Genomic DNA, 17,048 nt, shown 5'->3' with positions numbered 1-17,048 from the left:
TATGTAATTACACAACTACACTGTAGTTACAGTATTATTATCGTATAGAGGTTAAAACAACGAACTGAAGCCAGACTTTCTGGGTTCAAATCCTGACTCTATGACTTGTGTGATCTTGGGCAAGGTTCTTAACTTCTCCCTGCCTCCTTTACTTCGTCTGTATTATGGGGAGGATAATAATAATAGCTACCTCAGAGGATTGTTTAGAAAGAAATGAATTGATATGTATGAAAGGCTTACACTGGTGGGGTAAACACAATGAGCCCAAGGGCATGTGACCTGGCCGGGGTCGGGGATAGCAGATGAAGCCGTGGAAAGCATCTTGACGAGTCGGGGGAACTGAGATGGAACCTTAATAAATACAAGTCACCCAGGCAAAGAAGGGGGAGGGTGGTCCCGGAAAGGAGCAGTAGGTACAAAGGCAAGGAGGTACGAAAAAGCTTGGGATATGGGGGCAGCAGCAGGTAGGAAGTCTCTTTAGCCTTGCCAGATTGCCTGCCCCCTCCTCCAGGAAGCCTCCTTGATTTCGCAGCCAGAGGTGTCTCTCCTCCTCTGAGCCCTGGAACACTTGCTATTGGTACCATAGGAGGGGGTTCCTGCCGTGTTCCGTTGCCCTGGGCCCAGGCTTATGTCTCTCCCTTGACAGTAAGCTCCAGAGGGAAGGGGCTGTATTTTGCTCCCCTGGACCAGGCACAGGGGCCTGCGTGCAGAGTCCTTCCCCAGTTCTAGACTTTCCATGACCTGGCTTTTCCTGGTCTCTCCTGCCACATCCCCAGGGTCCTCCAGGCTCCAGACATATGGAGCTGCTTCCCCTTTCCCTGCTGGGGTTGCCAGATTTAGAAAAACAAAACAAAATAGAATAATGCTCAGCTAAATCTGGATTTCAGCTAAACAATGACTAATTTTTAGTAAAGCATGTCCTGTGCAATCTTTGAGGTATTATACTAAAACGTTAAAAGAAAATTCAAATGTAACCTGGTGTCCTGTATTTTATTGGCCAGTCTGACCTTCCCTGGACACTCTGAGCCTTTGCAAGTGCTGTTGCCCATCTGAACTACGCTTTCCTCATTTGTCCGGCAGTTCTCTTACTTATCATTCAAGACTCAGCACAGTTACTACCTTGGCTGGGGAAAGTGGAAGAGAAAGTCGCTCAGTTGTGTCTGACTCTTTGCGACCCCATGGACTGTGTCGACGGAATTCTCCAGGCCAGAATACTGGAGTGGGTAGCCTTTCTCTTCTCCAGGGGATCGTCCTAACCCAGGGATCGAACCCAGGTCTCCCGCATCGTGGGCAGATTCTTTACCAGCTGAGCCACAAGGGAAGCCCAAGAATACTGGAGTGGGTAGCCTATTTCTTCTCCAGGGGATCTTTCCGACACAGGAATTGAACTGGGGTCTCCTGCATTGCAGGTGGATTCTTTACCAAGTGAGCTATCCGGGAAGCCTGGGAGCCCTCCCAAACGTCCCAGTCAGAGACTGCAGGTCCTTTGTCTCCTCTCCTACCCATCGCTCTGATATAAACGTGTCTTCTCCACAGCCTGTGGGATCTCTGAGGCAGAAAGCGTGTCTGGCTTATCTCTGGGACCCTCAGGCTGGGCACACAGTACCTGCTCACTAACTACTGACATAATGAATGAATAAATGAATATTAATTAAACTGTTAAGACTATTCATTTGTGAAATCTAGGGAGCAGTACCAGATTTGGCCAGTAGGTGCCGCTGTCCAACATGGGATGGGCTCAGGCTCGAAAAAGGGGCTTGGATTCTGCATACTAGGTGGGTCCCCCACTTAAGAGAGGCTAGAAGCTTTTAATTATATGAGGCAGATGGGAGGGAACTGCTAGAGGCATAGCTGCCTTGGGAAGCTGAGGCACTAACCTGAGTGGATCCCTTCTCTAAAACCAGACACAGGGCTGAGCAGGGGATTGGCATGTTTGTTAGTTGCTCAGTCGTGTCCGACTCTTTGCGACTCCATGGACTGTATCCCGCCAGGCTCCTCTGCCCCTGGAATTGCCCAGGCAAGAATACTGGAGTGGGTTGCCATTTCCCCCTCCAGAGGATCTTCCTGATCTAGGGATCCATCCTGGGTCTCCTGCATTGCAGACAGATTCTTTACTGTCTGAGCCATGCAGGGGACTGGAGGTCATTTCAGATGCCAGTTCTTCCACTGCTCTGCATTATAATCTTGGGGAAAGCCCTTCACTTCTCTGAGCCCCTGTTTTCTATTCCAGAAAATGGAGCAATAAATGCCAATTTTTCAGGGTTGTTGTGAAGATAAAATTTGATCAGGCAGTGCTTGGCACACTGGAGATACTGTCTAGAGCCATTGATTTCCTTCCCTCTCCTCCCGCTCTCTTTTTTCTCTCTTTGAAGTTCCATTATCTGAATAAAGATTAAGCAATGATGGAGTATGGGAAGAAATTTAGTATGAAATTCACTAGCGCTTAGTTTAAGGCCTTACACAGTGCACCAATGAGGCACGGGTACATTTATTAAGCCCTCTCAGTCTCAGTGTTCTCACCTCTAAAGTGGAATCACACCACTATATACTATACAGAGTGGCTGTGGAAGTTTAATAGGAAAAACTGGGCAAAGCTTTTGGCATAGACAAGCCTATGGTCTTTCCAGTAGTCATGTACGGATGCAAGAGTTAGATCATAAAGAATGCAGAGTGCCGAAGAATTGATGCTTTCTAACTGTGGTGCTGGAGAAGACCCTTGAGAGTCACTGGGACAGAAAGGAGATCAAAACAGTCAATCTTAAAGGAAATCAACCCCGAATACTCATTGGAAGGACTGATGCTGAAGCTGAAGTTCCAATACTTTGCCCACCTGATGCAAAGAACTGACTCATTGGAAAAGACCCTGATTGCTGGGAAAGATTGAGGGCAGGAGGAGAAGAGGGTGACAGAGGATGAGACGGTTAGATGACATCACTGATTCAGTGGCCATGATTTGGGACAGAGAAGCCTGGCACGCTGTAGTCCACGGGGTCGGAAAGAGTTGGCCACAACTTGGCAACTGAGCAACAACCGCTAACACACAAAAGAGTAAACGGAGGCTACCGCCATCGTGGTTATCATCAACACGTGATAGAATAAGCCTTCACCAATGTTCATTAAATGAACGCATGCGTGCAAAAGCGAGTGAGTGACCAGGCATCTCCGTGTCGCTACTGCTCCACGTACACTCGGCAACAACCTGAGTGCAGCCTGGCCTTTCATAGTTCACCCCCTCCTGCCCCCACCTTTGCTGCCTCTCTCTGGAATATCCTTCCCTTCCACTTCTGCCAAGTAGAAGTTTCTGTTGAATAAACACATAAATTGATGTGGCCTACGCGGGCCCATCCGCCTCACAAATGACTCGTCTTGAGCCCTTGCGGGGAGCCGAGGGGAGTGTGAACCTGTGTGCTCTGGGGCAGCTGCCAAAGGAGGCCACCTCCCCTGGGACGCCGGAGCCAATGGGAGCGGCCCGCCCCGGTCTGGCTAACGCCATTCGCCATTCGTCAGCGGCATCCAGAAGCCTTCCTGCGAAGCGGTTGTCAGCTCCGGGCTCCGGGCAGGCTGGGAAATCCCCGTGGAGCCGGGGAAAGGCCAAGCCAGAACCCGCTCCAAAAGAGCCCTTTCTGAAGAAGGCGGGGAGGAGGGGGAGGGCTGGGGGGTGGGGCCCACACGGGACGGCAGGGCTCGGACTCCCCTACCTGGGAGGATCTGCAGCCCTCATTAAAGAAATCGATGGCAGGCACCAGGAGGACTCTGAAGAGCTGGTGAGAGCCGGCTTACCTAAAAATAATCCCCCTACTCCCGCCAGCAGCCTGGCGCGCCTCCTGAGTGGGGCTGATTCGGGAAGGCAGAGGGGGTGCGGGGATGTCACAGCCCCACCTGAGGGCCCAGGGGCAGAAACCACCTTGATTCTCCTCCCACCCCTCTGCTGGTGTCTCCTCCGAGACGTTCATCTACACCTTTTTTTTCTCTCCTTAAACCCTGCCATTCTCCTGGACCCTAACCTTTTACTTCCGTGTGTCCTCTGCACACTTGCCCGCACACTTGTCTGTTCCTGACTACACCTCCCTACCCCGGCAAAGAATTCTCCTGCCAGCGCAGGAGACACAAGAGATGCGGGTTCAACCCCTGGGTTGGGAAGATCCCTGGAGGAGGAAACGGCAACCCGCTCCAGTGTTCTTGCCTGGAGAATCCCATGGACAGAGGAGCCTGGTGGGCTACAGTCCATGGGGTCGTAAAGGGTCAGACACAACTGAGCGACTAAGCGCACATAAGTACCGAACCTATACCTGCAGATCACAAGACCTGCATCTGTCCCGAGGAAAAGGCTCCACCGTCCACCAGGAGTCCTCCTTCACGCCTCCCTGGTCCTCTGAGGTCCGAAATACTGGTTGGATCGGTCAGCTCCTCACATCTCTGCTGCCAGCCCTCCAACTCCACACCATGCTCATCTCCCACTTGGCATCCCATGAGAGCCCCGTGTTGGGTCTACCTGTGTCCCTGGGACCCCCTTGCAGTCTATTCTCCACGTGGCAAGTTATAGGAATCTTTAAAGCAATATGAATCAGATCACATCATTCCCAAATCTCCTGATGGCTTCCTATCAGACTCTATCAAATTGAATCCAGACCCTAAAGGCCTGGAAGACCCACCACAACCCGACCCGCCTCCCTCCCCAAGCTCCTCCCCTACTTACTGCTCTCTCCCTTGTGGCCCTGGCTCTTCCACTCTCTTCTTTGTTCGCTGAGTGCTGCTAGCACATTCCTGCCCTGGGGCCTTTGCACAGGCTGTTCTTGCTGCCCAGAAAAATCCCACCCTCATCACTTGTCTGTCTGAATTCCTAGCATCTTTCAAGGTTCTGCTCAACTGTCACTTAAATGAAGAATTCCTCTCATCCATGCCAGAATTATGAGTATTTCCTTGGTGTCCCCCCGAAAACTTTGCTGGCTTTTCTATGGCTTGTATCACATCTTGTCTAATAGCTGTGTCTGAACCTGTCTTTTCCCCTGGGCTGTGAAGTCTTCCATCTCCAGTCACATCCACAACTCAGTTAGAACTGGACATGGAACAACTTGGACTGGTTCCAAGTAGGAAAAGGAGTACGTCAAGACTGTATATTGTCACCCTGCTTATTTAACTTCTATGCAGAGTACATCATGAGAAATGCTGGGCTGGAAGAAGCACAAGCTGGAATCAGGACTGCCAGGAGAAATATCAATAACCTCAGATATGCAGATGACACCACCCTTATGGCAGAAAGTGAAGAAGAACTAAAGAGCCTCTTGATGAAAGCGAGAGAAGAGAGTGAAAAAGTTGTCTTAAAACTCAATATTCAGAAAACTAAGATCATGGCATCCAGTCCCATCACTTCATGGCAAATAGATGGGGAAACAGTGGAAACAGCGGCTGACTTAATTTTTGGGGGCTCCAAAATCACTGCAGATGGTGACTGCAGCCATGAAGTTAAAAGACGCTTGGAAGGAAAGTTATGACCAACCTAGATAGCATATTGAAAAGCAGAGACATTATTTTGCCAACAAAGGTCTGTCTAGTCAATGCTATGGTTTTTCCAGTAGTCATGTATGGATGTGAGAGTTGGACTATAAAGAAAGCTGAGCACTGAAGAATTGATGCTTTTGAACTGTGGTGTTGAAGAAGACTCTTGAGAGTCCTTTGGACTGCAAGGAGATCCAACCAGTCCATTCTAAAGGAGCTCAGTGCTGGGTGTTCATTGGAAGGACTGATGCTGAAGCTGAAACTCCAATACTTTGGCCACCTGACACGAAGAACTGACTCACTGGAAAAGACCCTGATGCTGGGAAAGATTGAAGGCAGGAGGAGAAGGGGATGACAGAGGATGAGATGGTTGGATGGCATCACTGACTCAATGGGCATGAGTTTGGGTAAACTCCAGGAGTTGGTGATGGACAGGGAGGCCTGGTGTGCTGCAGTCCATGGGGGCGCAAAGAGTCGGACACGACTGAACCACTGAACTGAACTGAACTGTGAAGTCCTCAGGTCTCCAGGCAAGCGTGGTTACTCTGGGTGAACCCAGCATCCAGGTCAGGGCCCAGTCCAAAGCTGATGACAGTGAATGCTGAGTGAACGGACGTCTGTCTCCCCATTGGCAGAGCCAAGCTGCCTCTTTCTGCACCCAGGCCCTGGGAGGAGCGGCTAACAGCTGTACCTCAGGTCTGCCCCGCTCTCATCACTTGTGCCTAGAATTCTCCATCAGAGTCTGGTCCTATCCACCTCTTAACCGTCATCCTAGAACATCTCTGGGAGAAAACTGGGAGGCAGGAGGGCCAGGTGAAGAGTAAGAGCACAGCGTCAAATCCTTGCTCCGCCACTTAGCAGCTGAGTGCTCTTGGACATGTCACACAGCTTCTCCTTGCCTCAGTTTTCCCTCCTGTGTAATGGGATGAATCACACTGCCGCAAGGAGGAATGGGGTTACCAGAGATGGTATGCTCAGCACATAGTGAGTGCGCAGGGAAGGTGAGCAGGTGATAACTGCGGTGGCTGCAGGGCCTGCTGGTCCTGCCACCCCTGGCAGGGGCCTGGGGATGCCTGGGCAGCAGCAGAAAGTAGGGCAGAGCTGCCTCGGGTTCATACCTCTGTCAGCCTCCCCAGCCCCTCCCGTCTCGGTAGGAAATGGGTCGTAGTCAGGACCTGCACTGGGATTTCTCATTTCCGCTCCCGTCTTTGGGGACAAACACTTTCAGTTTCATTTAATCATAAAGCTTCTTAATTAGTTTTTTTTTTTTTTTTTTAAATTCTGGGCTGCTAAGCTATCCCTGCCAGAGGGGGTGGGAAGGCTGGCTTCTGCAAAGCCAGGGGCTTCCTGGGCCTGAGAGCAGTTGGTTCAGCCACCCTGGGAGCTGGGTGCCCAGCTCCTTCAAGCCTCGCGATGGTCCAGCGAGGGAGAAGCTGATTGCCTCCCATCATCTGGGCTCGGGCCATCCAACAACACCTGGAGTGCCTACTGTGTGCCAGGCGGGGGACATGGCAGAGACAAGGCAAGGACTCCACGCTCCACCAAGACTGCAGGAAGGAATTCACTCACCTGTTCACTTGCCCAACATTTATCATGTGTCTCCTTGGAGGCAGCCCCAGGGCCCTGGGAGAACGCGCTGAATGGGACAGTTGTGGTCCCTGGTCTCTTGGAATGCAGTGCTGAGAGGAGGGGATGAGCAAGGAAACAAGCCAGCTGGGTGAGGTTGGACAGATGTTTGCTGAACCTCCGAGACACACCAGAGTTCAGCTGAGCCAGGAGTTAGAGTGGAAGGGCTGGGCAGGGCCTCAGAAGGCGGGGCTCCAGCTCGGCTGGCTGGAACTGCCTCCGTCTCTCTTCCTCTCAGTCAGGGAAAGCCCTTTCATCCTTTCCTGTTTCCCAGTGGGCTTACTCTTAACTAATGTACTTCCTACAGTCATTTATACCTTAGTCTGAATGAGAGCCCAGTGACTGCTTTCTCAGGGGTGGTCTCTGTGGCTCCCTGGGACGGCCTCAGGGAGCAGGTAAGAAAGCTATCAGTCAGGAGTTCCCTGGGCCTCTGATGTTCGGCTGCGCTCTCCCCTGCCGCCTCTTTACTGGGCAGCCTCCACATTCAGATGTGCTGAGCTCACCTGGTCTTACGTCACATAGCCCTTGCTCACTGAGAGGCAGGCAGGGCAGGAAAGGGAGGAAGGGAAAGCATACTCAGTACTCGTCTCTGCTGAGGGCCAGACCATTTTCTCCTTCACCTGCACAGCGACCCCCACCCCCCACCCAAGAAAGGTGGTCTCATTCGTATTTGACACGAGAGGGAACTAAGGCTCAGAGAAAGATGCCTGCTCAAGGTCACACACAGCTGGTTAGGGATGGAGCTGGGGTTTGAACCTACAGTTCCTCATTCCTTGTCCAGAGCTCTTTCTTCGACACCAGTGGCTTCCAACCCTGGGTCCCTGAGGGAGTCATGGGGGTCTGATTTAAAAGCTCAAAGAGAGATCCCTGTCCCCATCCAAAGGGCACTCAGGCAAATGCAAACAGGTGTTTTAGTTGGAATTAGAGCCACGTGGGGAGGAGGCTCTGTTCTCTCCCCTTGTAGGGAAGCTCTCTTGAGCAGTTTCAAACCTCTGCTTCAGAAGGACACACAACTAATTGGAACTTCAGAAATGCGGCTTTTGGGAAAACCAGTTTTCAGAACATCAGGCCCTTCAGGGTCCAGATGAAAGGGGTCTCAATGGGAAAAGGGCCGTGACCACTGCATTTTACTGATTGTGCCCAGATGCCCAAGACCAAGAAAGCAAGACTCGGAGAAGTCAAGGCACCCGCCTGAGGCCTCACAGCCGGGGAGAAGCGGAGCTGAGGCCAGGGCTCTTTCTGCTGCACCGGCCTGCCTCATCTGGCTGGATGGTAGAAGCCCAGAGGCCAGCCTGGGGGAGCGGGTCCCTGCGTGAGGTGGGGGGCGGGGGCAGCACCCAGGAACACACGTACCTTCTCATAGTACTGCAGCTCATAATCCAGGATGACGCCGTTGGGCTGGTCGGGCTGGGACCACGAGAGGGTGATGCTGTCCACGGTGCGGCTCACCTGGTGCATGATGGACACGGCCGAAGGAGCTGAAAGAGAGGTCAGAGGTCAGGGGTTGGGGCAGGCATGAGAAGGTGCAGCTTCTGCCCCAACCTCAAAGGTGCCCAGACAATAGACAGCTGCGGGACCACAGAGGGGAAGGCATCCGGCCTAAGTCACACAGCCAACCTGCAGGAGATAACAGAGTACAGGGTCACAGGTGCTGCTCTCACGGGGCACCTCTAGGCTACAGACGCCGGCAACTCCAGCCACACCTGCCGATGCTCAGCCACGTCAGGTCAAGACAGGCGCTGGGCCCTTCTCTGATCTGGCTCCGAGCGGGTTGGACTAAATGTCATTCATTCTCTCTCGAAGCTTACAGTCTATGGAGTCCCTAGACGTGGCGACGGGGCTCCGGAACAGGGAAGCAGAGAAGGTGGGAGATTCACTCATTCCTTCAACAAATTTGCACCAAGTGCCTCCTATATGGCAGGATATAGCAAGGAATAAAACTCACCGCCAAAAATAAATATATGAAAATAAACTCATTCATGTCAATGTATGGCAAAAACCACCACAGTATTGTAAAGTAGTTAGCCTCCAATTAAAATAAATAAATTAATTTTCAAAATAAAAGAAAAAGTTAAAACCAACCAATCAATCAATTCATAGCTACTTTGGAAAAGTTTGGTGGTTCCTTAAAAAGTTAAACATAGAATTACCCTATAATCCAGCTATTCCACTCTTAATCACATACCCCAAAGAACTGAAAGCAGCTATTCAAGCAAATATTTGTATATGAATGTTTACAGCAGTACTATTCACAACAGCCAAGAGGTGTGCTGTGCTCCGTTTATCAACAGATGAATGTCTATCAACAGATGAATGAATAAACAAATTGTGGCATTCACATATAACAGAATATTACTTAGGCATAAAAGAGAATACAGCACTGTCATATGCTATGATGAAGATAAACCTCAAATCTGTGCTAAGGGCGAGTGCCAACTGTATGGAATAGATAAGGTGACAGAGGCAGTGAGTAGATTGTGGTTGCCAAGGGTTGGTGAGGGGGCATGGGGAGTGCTGGGCACAGGGTCTTCTTCTGGGGTGATGAGAATGTTTTGGCACTAGGGAGAGGTGCTAAGCGCCCACATGTGACTGCACCACAATGTCGCTGGACCATGCACGTTAACATGTTAATTGCATGTTACGGGAACTTCACCAATCCCTCCCTGCAGCGCTGCGTGTGCCCTCATGGAGGGAACTTAGATCAAGGGGACAAGGAGTCATAGGAGGTTGTGTCTGGCGCTAGAAGGACCCTCAGAAATAATTTAGTCCCATTCCCTCATTTTACCGACGTGGAAACTGAGGTCGGGAGAGGGTTGTCAGCTGCCCTGGAGTCACAGTGAAGTCAAGCTCGTAGCCCTTTCCTTGATTCCTTCTTTCACAGAGCATGCCCCCCCCACCCCCGCCACGCTTGTTGCCTTCTTCTTAAATGGGACGAACCTGCACGAAGCGCCTACATCGTGTTGGCCGTGGCCCCGGACCCTTCATGCGCATGTGTCCTGAGCTGACTGTCGGCAAGGCGGCTGTATTAGCCCCACCAACAGGTGCAGCTCCCAAAGCTCAGAGCCGCACAAGGCTTCCTGAGGTCACACAGCCCGTCCGTGGGGGAGCTGGGGTCTGAACCCAGGTCTGCTGCTCCCAGAGCAGGGTTCATCCAGGAGTCCTGGCCTGGTTCATCCCTATGGCGTCGCTGGAGTGGGGAGCCCCCTCGGCTCTCTGGGCCTGAGGTTTTCATGGTTCCAGGAGGGGCTGAGGACTCACCAGGGGTGGGGGAGCACCTCTTGTAGTCTCTCCTGGCTCCTGGGTGGGTCCAGGACAAGCGGATGCCCTGTCTCCACCATCTTGGCAATTCCTACAGGAGGCTGAGGCTGACTCTTCTCCCACCCAAATCCTGCTTTGCAGGGGCTCTGGCCACACCGACAGGAGCGTAGACCAGGGAGGGGGAGGGGCTCCTGGAGGATGAGCACCACCTGTTTCCTGCTCTGTCTCCGCCCCTTCGTCCCCCGAGGGGAGGGAACAGTCTCTTAGTCAGAAGATTCAGGGCCTGCTCTCTGGCCTGCTGCTCACTGACTGCCCTATGAGCTGCAGGCTATTAACATCCCCAGCTTATAGATGGAGAAACAGGCTTGGAGCTATTCAGTGATCTGCCATGCGTGGCTCATGCAGCCAGGCAGTGGAGGGCTGACTCTTGAAACTGGTGGCTCAGACTCCTCACCAGCACAGCTCTGGTTACCGTGAGATCAGCCTGGTTCCAACCAGGCTGGGGCAATCTTGGGCAGGTGACCCCCCTCTCTGGATCTGGTTCCTTCTCTGCACCGTGGGCACAGCTGGAAGATCCCTAGGAGCTTGCACTCAAATGCTCCCTGCCTGTCCTTCCTGGTTGACCCTGGTCCTGAAGTTGCATCAGCCCAGGAGGGGCCAGCATGGGCCCAAGCAGGTCCAGGCTTCCCTCCAGCACCTCAAAAAGCTGCGAAAAATGGGCCCAAGACATCCTAGAAGGGGCGGCACCGCCCACAGGACTTGGACCCTGGTCCAGGTGTCCCTGTAGTCCTCTGTTCTTTCTGCATCTGCCCGACCCCCCAAGGGAGGGCCATCTGTCCCTCAACTCAGCTTCTTGTCCCACCAGGGGGCAGCAGGCCTCTTGGGAAGGTTAGAGACCTGGCTCCCTGCAAGGAGGTCCAACCTGTCAATCCTAAAGGAAATCAGTCTTGAATATTCATTGGAAGGACTGATGCTGAAGCTGAAACTCCAATACTTTGGCCACCTGATGCAAAGAGCTGACTCATTGGAAAAGACCCTGATGCTGGGAAAGATTGAAGGCAGGAGGAGAAGGGGACGACAGAGGATGCGATGGTTGGATGGCATCACAACACAATGGACATGAGTTTGAGCAAGCTCTGGGAGTTGGTGGTGGACAGGGAGGCCTGGCGTGCTGCAGTCCATGGGGTCGCAAAGGGTCGGACACGACTGAGCGACTGAACTGAACTCCTGACAGTTTCCTCCTTAGTCAAACAAAGAGACTCTTGCCTTCCTTGCTCCTGCCTCACTAACCGGTGTTTATTAAGCACCTGCTAAGCTGGGCACTGTGTTAAGCCCTTGACATTCACAAACCCATTTAATCCTCACAGCTGCCTGTGAAGCAGATCTCCTTCAGCCCATTTAGCAGATGGGAAAACTGAGACTCACAGTAAAGTGACTTGCCTGAAGCTGCATAGATAGTAAGCGGCCAGACAAAGCAACATACAGTCATGCTCCATGAAGTCACCTGAAGGGTTTTCGGGGCGGTGTGCATGTGTATAACCATAACAAGGATAAAGCTGCTGACCTAACTCTTTCTGAGCGCGCACTCTGTGCCACGCCCTATTCCAGGCACTCAACACCTATTAACACAGGCCTGGGAAATCCCATGGATGGAGGAGCCTGGTGGGCTGCAGTCCATGGGGTTGCCAAGAGTCAGACACAACTGAACGACTTCACTTTCATTTTTCACTTTCCTGCACTGGAGAAGGAAATGGCAACCCACTCCAGTGTTCTTGCCTGGAGAATCCCAGGGACGGGGCGGCCTGGTGGGCTGCCGTCCATGGGGTCGCACAGAGTCGGACACGACGGAAGCGACTTAGCAGCAGCAGCAGCAGCAGCAGCAGCAGCAGCAGCAGAGTCTTCCTTGCTGGCCCAGTGGTCAGGACTCTGTGTTCCCAAGGGGCATGGATTCAATCCCTGGTTGGGGAACTAAGATCCCACATGATAAAGCAAACAACTCCCCCTCCTCCAAAGAACCAGACACAAGCATAACAGAATCCTCACAACTGCCCGATGAACTGGGGGCTATTAACATCCCTAGTTTACAGATGGAGAAACTGAGGCTTGGAGGTCTTTGGCGACCTGCTCAAGGCTTATGCAGCCAGGCAGTGGAGGACTAGCCCTTGAACTAGCCTTCAGGCTCTTCACCAGCGCGCCTCTGGTTACCATGAGATCAGCCTGATTCCAAGTAATGCGCACCGGAAATTAGCAAGGAAATTGATAGACCCCTGGGGAGGGGTGTGTGGTCAGAGCTCTCAGTGTCTGGGTTTCCTCACCAGCAAAGTGAGCCTAATGGTTGCATGTTTGGGGGCTGTTATGAGGAGGAATGAGTGAAAACACTTCCGGTGCTTGGTGTGGTCCCCAGCACATGGTCAGGCTGTGAGTGTTTGGGGGGTGTCACTGGGCACTGGCCACTGAGCAGCTGACCTGCGTTTTGTTTGAGCCTCTCAATAACAGTGTGGGATGAGGGTTAATAGCTGCAATTTGCAGAAGAGGAAACTGAGGCAGGAGACGTGGGTTCGATCCCTGGCTTGGGAAGATTGCATGGAGAAGGAAATGGCAACCCACTCCAGAATTCTTGCCTGGAGAATCCCACGGACAGAGGACCCTGGCAGGCTACGATCCATGGAGTTGCAAAGAGTCACACATGACTGAGTGTGCGTCCACACACGCACACACACAGAGGCTCAGAGAGGCATGATGACTTCAAGGTCACATAGGTAGTGAGGAGCTGAGCTGTGCCTAGAGACTTGTGCCCAAGACTGCCCTCTCATTTGCCCAGGCCAGAGTCTTCTGGGGCCTGCAGGCTCAGAGAGTCCGGACACAGTGGGACAAATAGTTTCAGGACAGGCGGAGGGACGGGGCTGCAGAGGCAGGTGGGGGCCAGATCTCCAGACTTAGGAGCGACTTTATCCCGAAGGCACTGGGAAGCCATAGGAAGACTGCAGCAGGGATGGCAACACACACAAAAAGGCAGGCCCCCAGCTGACACCGGACACTTCCTTATCCACTCCACGCCAGGCACTTCGGCAAGTGCTTTACGTCAACTAACTTGTTCAACACTCACAGCAACCCGAAGAGGCTGGGCTATCCCCTTTCACAGATGAGGAAGCGGAGGCACTGAGGTATGAGGTACACTGGCCCAAAGTTACCAAGCCGTGGAGCTGGGATGTGAACCCAGGCCCACGCATGTCCAGCATCTCCTGTCCTTTCCACTGGCTGCAGCCGAGGCAGGCTGACCACAGTGGTCTGGAGGCCAGGGGGTCTCAGCGGGCCTCTGAGGACAGCGTGGCCCACTGCCCATCCGGCCGCCCTGGCTCTGGGCGCTCAGCTGTTGGTGGAGGCAGGTCGCCCACGGCCAGGGCGGTCTGGGTTTGGTGGGCTTAGCTGGTAGTCTTGGGTTACAGGCAGCGAACCCGGGCTCTGATCCCATAAGCCCAGTCACCCTGGGTGTGGCAGGGAGGAGGCATTCGCCGGGAAGACGATCAAGGCGAGCCAGCGAGGGCTGGCCTTTCTCCTGGAATCCGGGGGGATTAACGGCAGAGAAAAGGGAACAGCTGGACGATTCCTCGTCCCTCCTGGCTGCCCGCCGCCCACCCTGAGGTGTCAGGTTGCCCTGTGAGTCGCTCTTTAGGGAATTCTGGTATTTTCAATTACCAGCCGGGCGCACCGGCAGGGGGATGGGGTCAGGGGCGCCCCGTGACCCCTGCAAGAAGATGGAGCCCCAGGGAACAAGCACAAAAAGAGGCTTGTGGGGGTCGAGAGGGGACGGGGGAGGCCAGCCAGGCAGGGCCTTGCTCAGTGGGAGCAGGTGGTCAGGGGCCCCGCTGCCCCCAGTGAGCCCTGGGGGAAGCTTCCAGTCTCTTCTTCAGCCGAAACCTGGAGAAGAAGCCTTTCCTTCTGTGAGCCTCTTTCTGCCCCAGGGCATGAAGGAATAGGAGGAGGGGGGTTTTGGGGTCTTCTGGGACTAGCGTCCTTTGACAGGCAGGAGGTCAGGAGGCCTGCGGGTTTGGCTACCGCAAGAGAGTGTGGGTTTGGGTCTCATTCAGTGCTGAGCTCTAAGGAAGGAGACCCCCACTCGGCCTTTGCCCTTTCACCAGAAGACCCCATGAGCTTGGAGGGGCGGGGGAAGAGTCGCTGGCCCTGGGGGAGTCAGAGACACCACCCCAAACCCCAGACTCTCAGACCCCACTGCCTCCCTGACATCTTCACACGCCGTCCGTGGATTCCACCGGGAATAAAACGCACGGGCTCCCAAGTGCCACCCACACTGGCTGCCTCTCTGTCCCTGATCACACTGAGGTCATTCTTGCCTCGGGGCCTTGGCCTCACAGTGTTTCTGCCCGGAAACCTCCTCCCCCAGTTCTTCCATGACCAGCGCCTCCTCGTCATTCAGGTCTCAGCTAAACCATCACCTTCTCAGAGCGGCCCTGCCTGACCATCAGCCCGGCCTCAGTCACCCACCAGGCCACATGCTCTTTTCTTTATAGCGCGAACACCGTCTTCTCTGCAGACGGGGGCCTTGTGGCCCTTATTCAGTCTATCCCTAGTGCGTGGAACAGTATGTAGCTCAGAGCAGGCGCTCGGCGATACTTGGTACAGGAAGAAAGGAAGAAGAGAGGAGGAAGGATGGGAGGCTGGCTCTCATTTTTTAGCCCTTCAGCAACCTGGGTGAGTCCACTGACCTTGGGGTACATGGCCTCAGGCAGCATCCAGGAGAAGGCAATATGGCTTGTGTGAGGCTCAGTTGTGTCCAACTCTTTGCGACCCTGTGGACTGTCTCCTGCCGGCTCCTCCGTCCGTAGGATTCTCCAGGCAAGAACACTGGAGCGGGTTGCCATGCCCTCCTCCAGGGGATCTTCCCGACCCAGGAATCAAATCTGCATCTCTTAGTCTCCTGCATTGGCAGGTGGGTTCTTTACGACTAGCACCGCCCAGGAAGCCTTTTCCACATAATAGCTATTGTGTTTTGGAACCAGTAATCTGAGGAACATAGTTTGGAGGGGAAAAAAAGTTGGTCCAGGAGATACTATTATTCTTTTTCTTAAACCTGAGAAAAAACCTCCTGTCTGGGGCGGCAGCTTGTTCATCTGCTCATTCTCTCTTCCCTTGACTCACTGTCAATTTAGCTGTATCCACCTGGGGCCACACGATCAGACAGTCCATTTTACAGATGAGGAAAGAGAGACTCAGATCTACGTCTCCTGCCCAGTGTGCCTCAGCTCCCAAGCAGTGGGGCTGGGATCAGGACCCAGGTCTGCCTGACTCGGAAACCCAGGTTGTTTTTTCCTCCTGGTTGTCTGGCCCTCTCCACAAGTGTGATCTGAGCAGGCTGAGGTCCGGCCCTGGGCTTCGTGTTGTGGAAACATCCAACGGTCCACCCCTTAGAGGGCTGCTCAGGCACCCTGGTCTCATCTGAGGCCACTCAGCGGGAACCAGTCCCATCCCAGCATCTGGGCTAGCAAGGTGGGAAGAGCCTGGCCCTCGAATCAGGGGACCTAACTCAGCCTTCTGTGGGGACAGTGGCAAGGATGCTGGCAAGGTTAAATGAAGACCTGTATCTAAAGTGTTTAGCACAGGACGTGGCCCAGAGTAAAGGATCAGGGGACATCAGCCAGGTGTCACTGTCTGGGCCGCTCAGACTCTCAAACAGCACAGTGAGTAGCTGAGAGCTTAGCAAAGGATCATGAATGGTAGTGGCGATGGCGGAAGACGGGAGAAGGAGCGACATCCAGGGTTCAGGTCCCATCTCTTAAGCTCAGGTGACACTATTGCTTCAGGCCAGCTACCCCTTTCTCTGAGCCCCGGTATCTCACCTGTAAAATGGGTTGTGGCAGACAGTATCCACTGCCTACCAAATATCCATTCTTCCTTTCTCAGATTAACAGAATCCTGGTTCTTTGCTGGGCACATTCTTCCTTAATAAAAGATTACACTTTCTCAAGCTTTTCGGCAGCTAGAAGTGGCCATGTAACAATGTGCTTGCCAATGAGCGATAAGCTAAAGTGTGGGACTTCTAGGGAGTCTCTTTAAAATGAAGGGGCCCTACCCTTGTCACTTTTCTTCTTCCATCTTGCTGCCTGGCATATGGATGTGATAGCTGGAGCTCTTGCAACCATTTTCGGCTATAAGGATGAGAAACTGTGTGCTGAGGAGTCTGAATCTCTAATGATCCCATCCAGTTGCCCTAACTCCTATTTTCTGACATCCTTTACACATTAGAAAAATAAATCTCCGTTTAGTCTAAGTTAGTATGTAGACTGGTTGTATTAATTGCCTCACTGTATCTACAACCTTTGTCCTAGAATTTGCGTAATCCCCCCGGGCTTGGCTGTGTGACTTGCTCCGGCCAGTGGAATTTAAGTAAATATGAAATAAGCAGAGGCTTAAAAAAGCCCTCCCATGTACCTGACGGCCGTGAGAACAGACCCAGGCTGACCTGTTAGAGGCTGAGACACGTGGAGCAGACTTGTTGCCCCAGCAGTCCCCACCAGGGCCATTCTTGACTAGCTCACAGCACTCCACCCCAAACATGCAATAGAGCCCTGACGAAATCCAAAGAGCTGCTGAGAGACCCGGAGTAGCTGGAGCACAAACATATGAAAGCTCCCCGCCGAGACCCATCCAGC

The 17,048-nt window shown here is 53.1% G+C and overlaps 1 protein-coding gene across 3 annotated transcripts in view; it reads right to left on the bottom strand.

Annotated features, from left to right (window-relative positions):
• Positions 1 to 17,048, bottom strand: part of EPHB2 (EPH receptor B2) — a 216,251-nt gene that overhangs the window by 28,616 nt on the left and 170,587 nt on the right. For all 3 annotated transcript variants that reach the window (XM_018055479.1, XM_018055470.1, XM_018055464.1), the window contains exon 6: positions 8,476 to 8,600. In XM_018055479.1, the coding sequence (XP_017910968.1) occupies positions 8,476 to 8,600 (125 nt within the window). The remainder of the gene's footprint in view (positions 1 to 8,475; positions 8,601 to 17,048) is intronic.

The sequence above is a fragment of the Capra hircus genome, chromosome 2 (genome assembly GCF_001704415.2).
Source record: "Capra hircus breed San Clemente chromosome 2, ASM170441v1, whole genome shotgun sequence".
In the NCBI taxonomy this organism is placed as follows: Eukaryota; Metazoa; Chordata; class Mammalia; order Artiodactyla; family Bovidae; genus Capra; species Capra hircus.
This window is presented reverse-complemented; position numbering and strand designations above follow the sequence as displayed.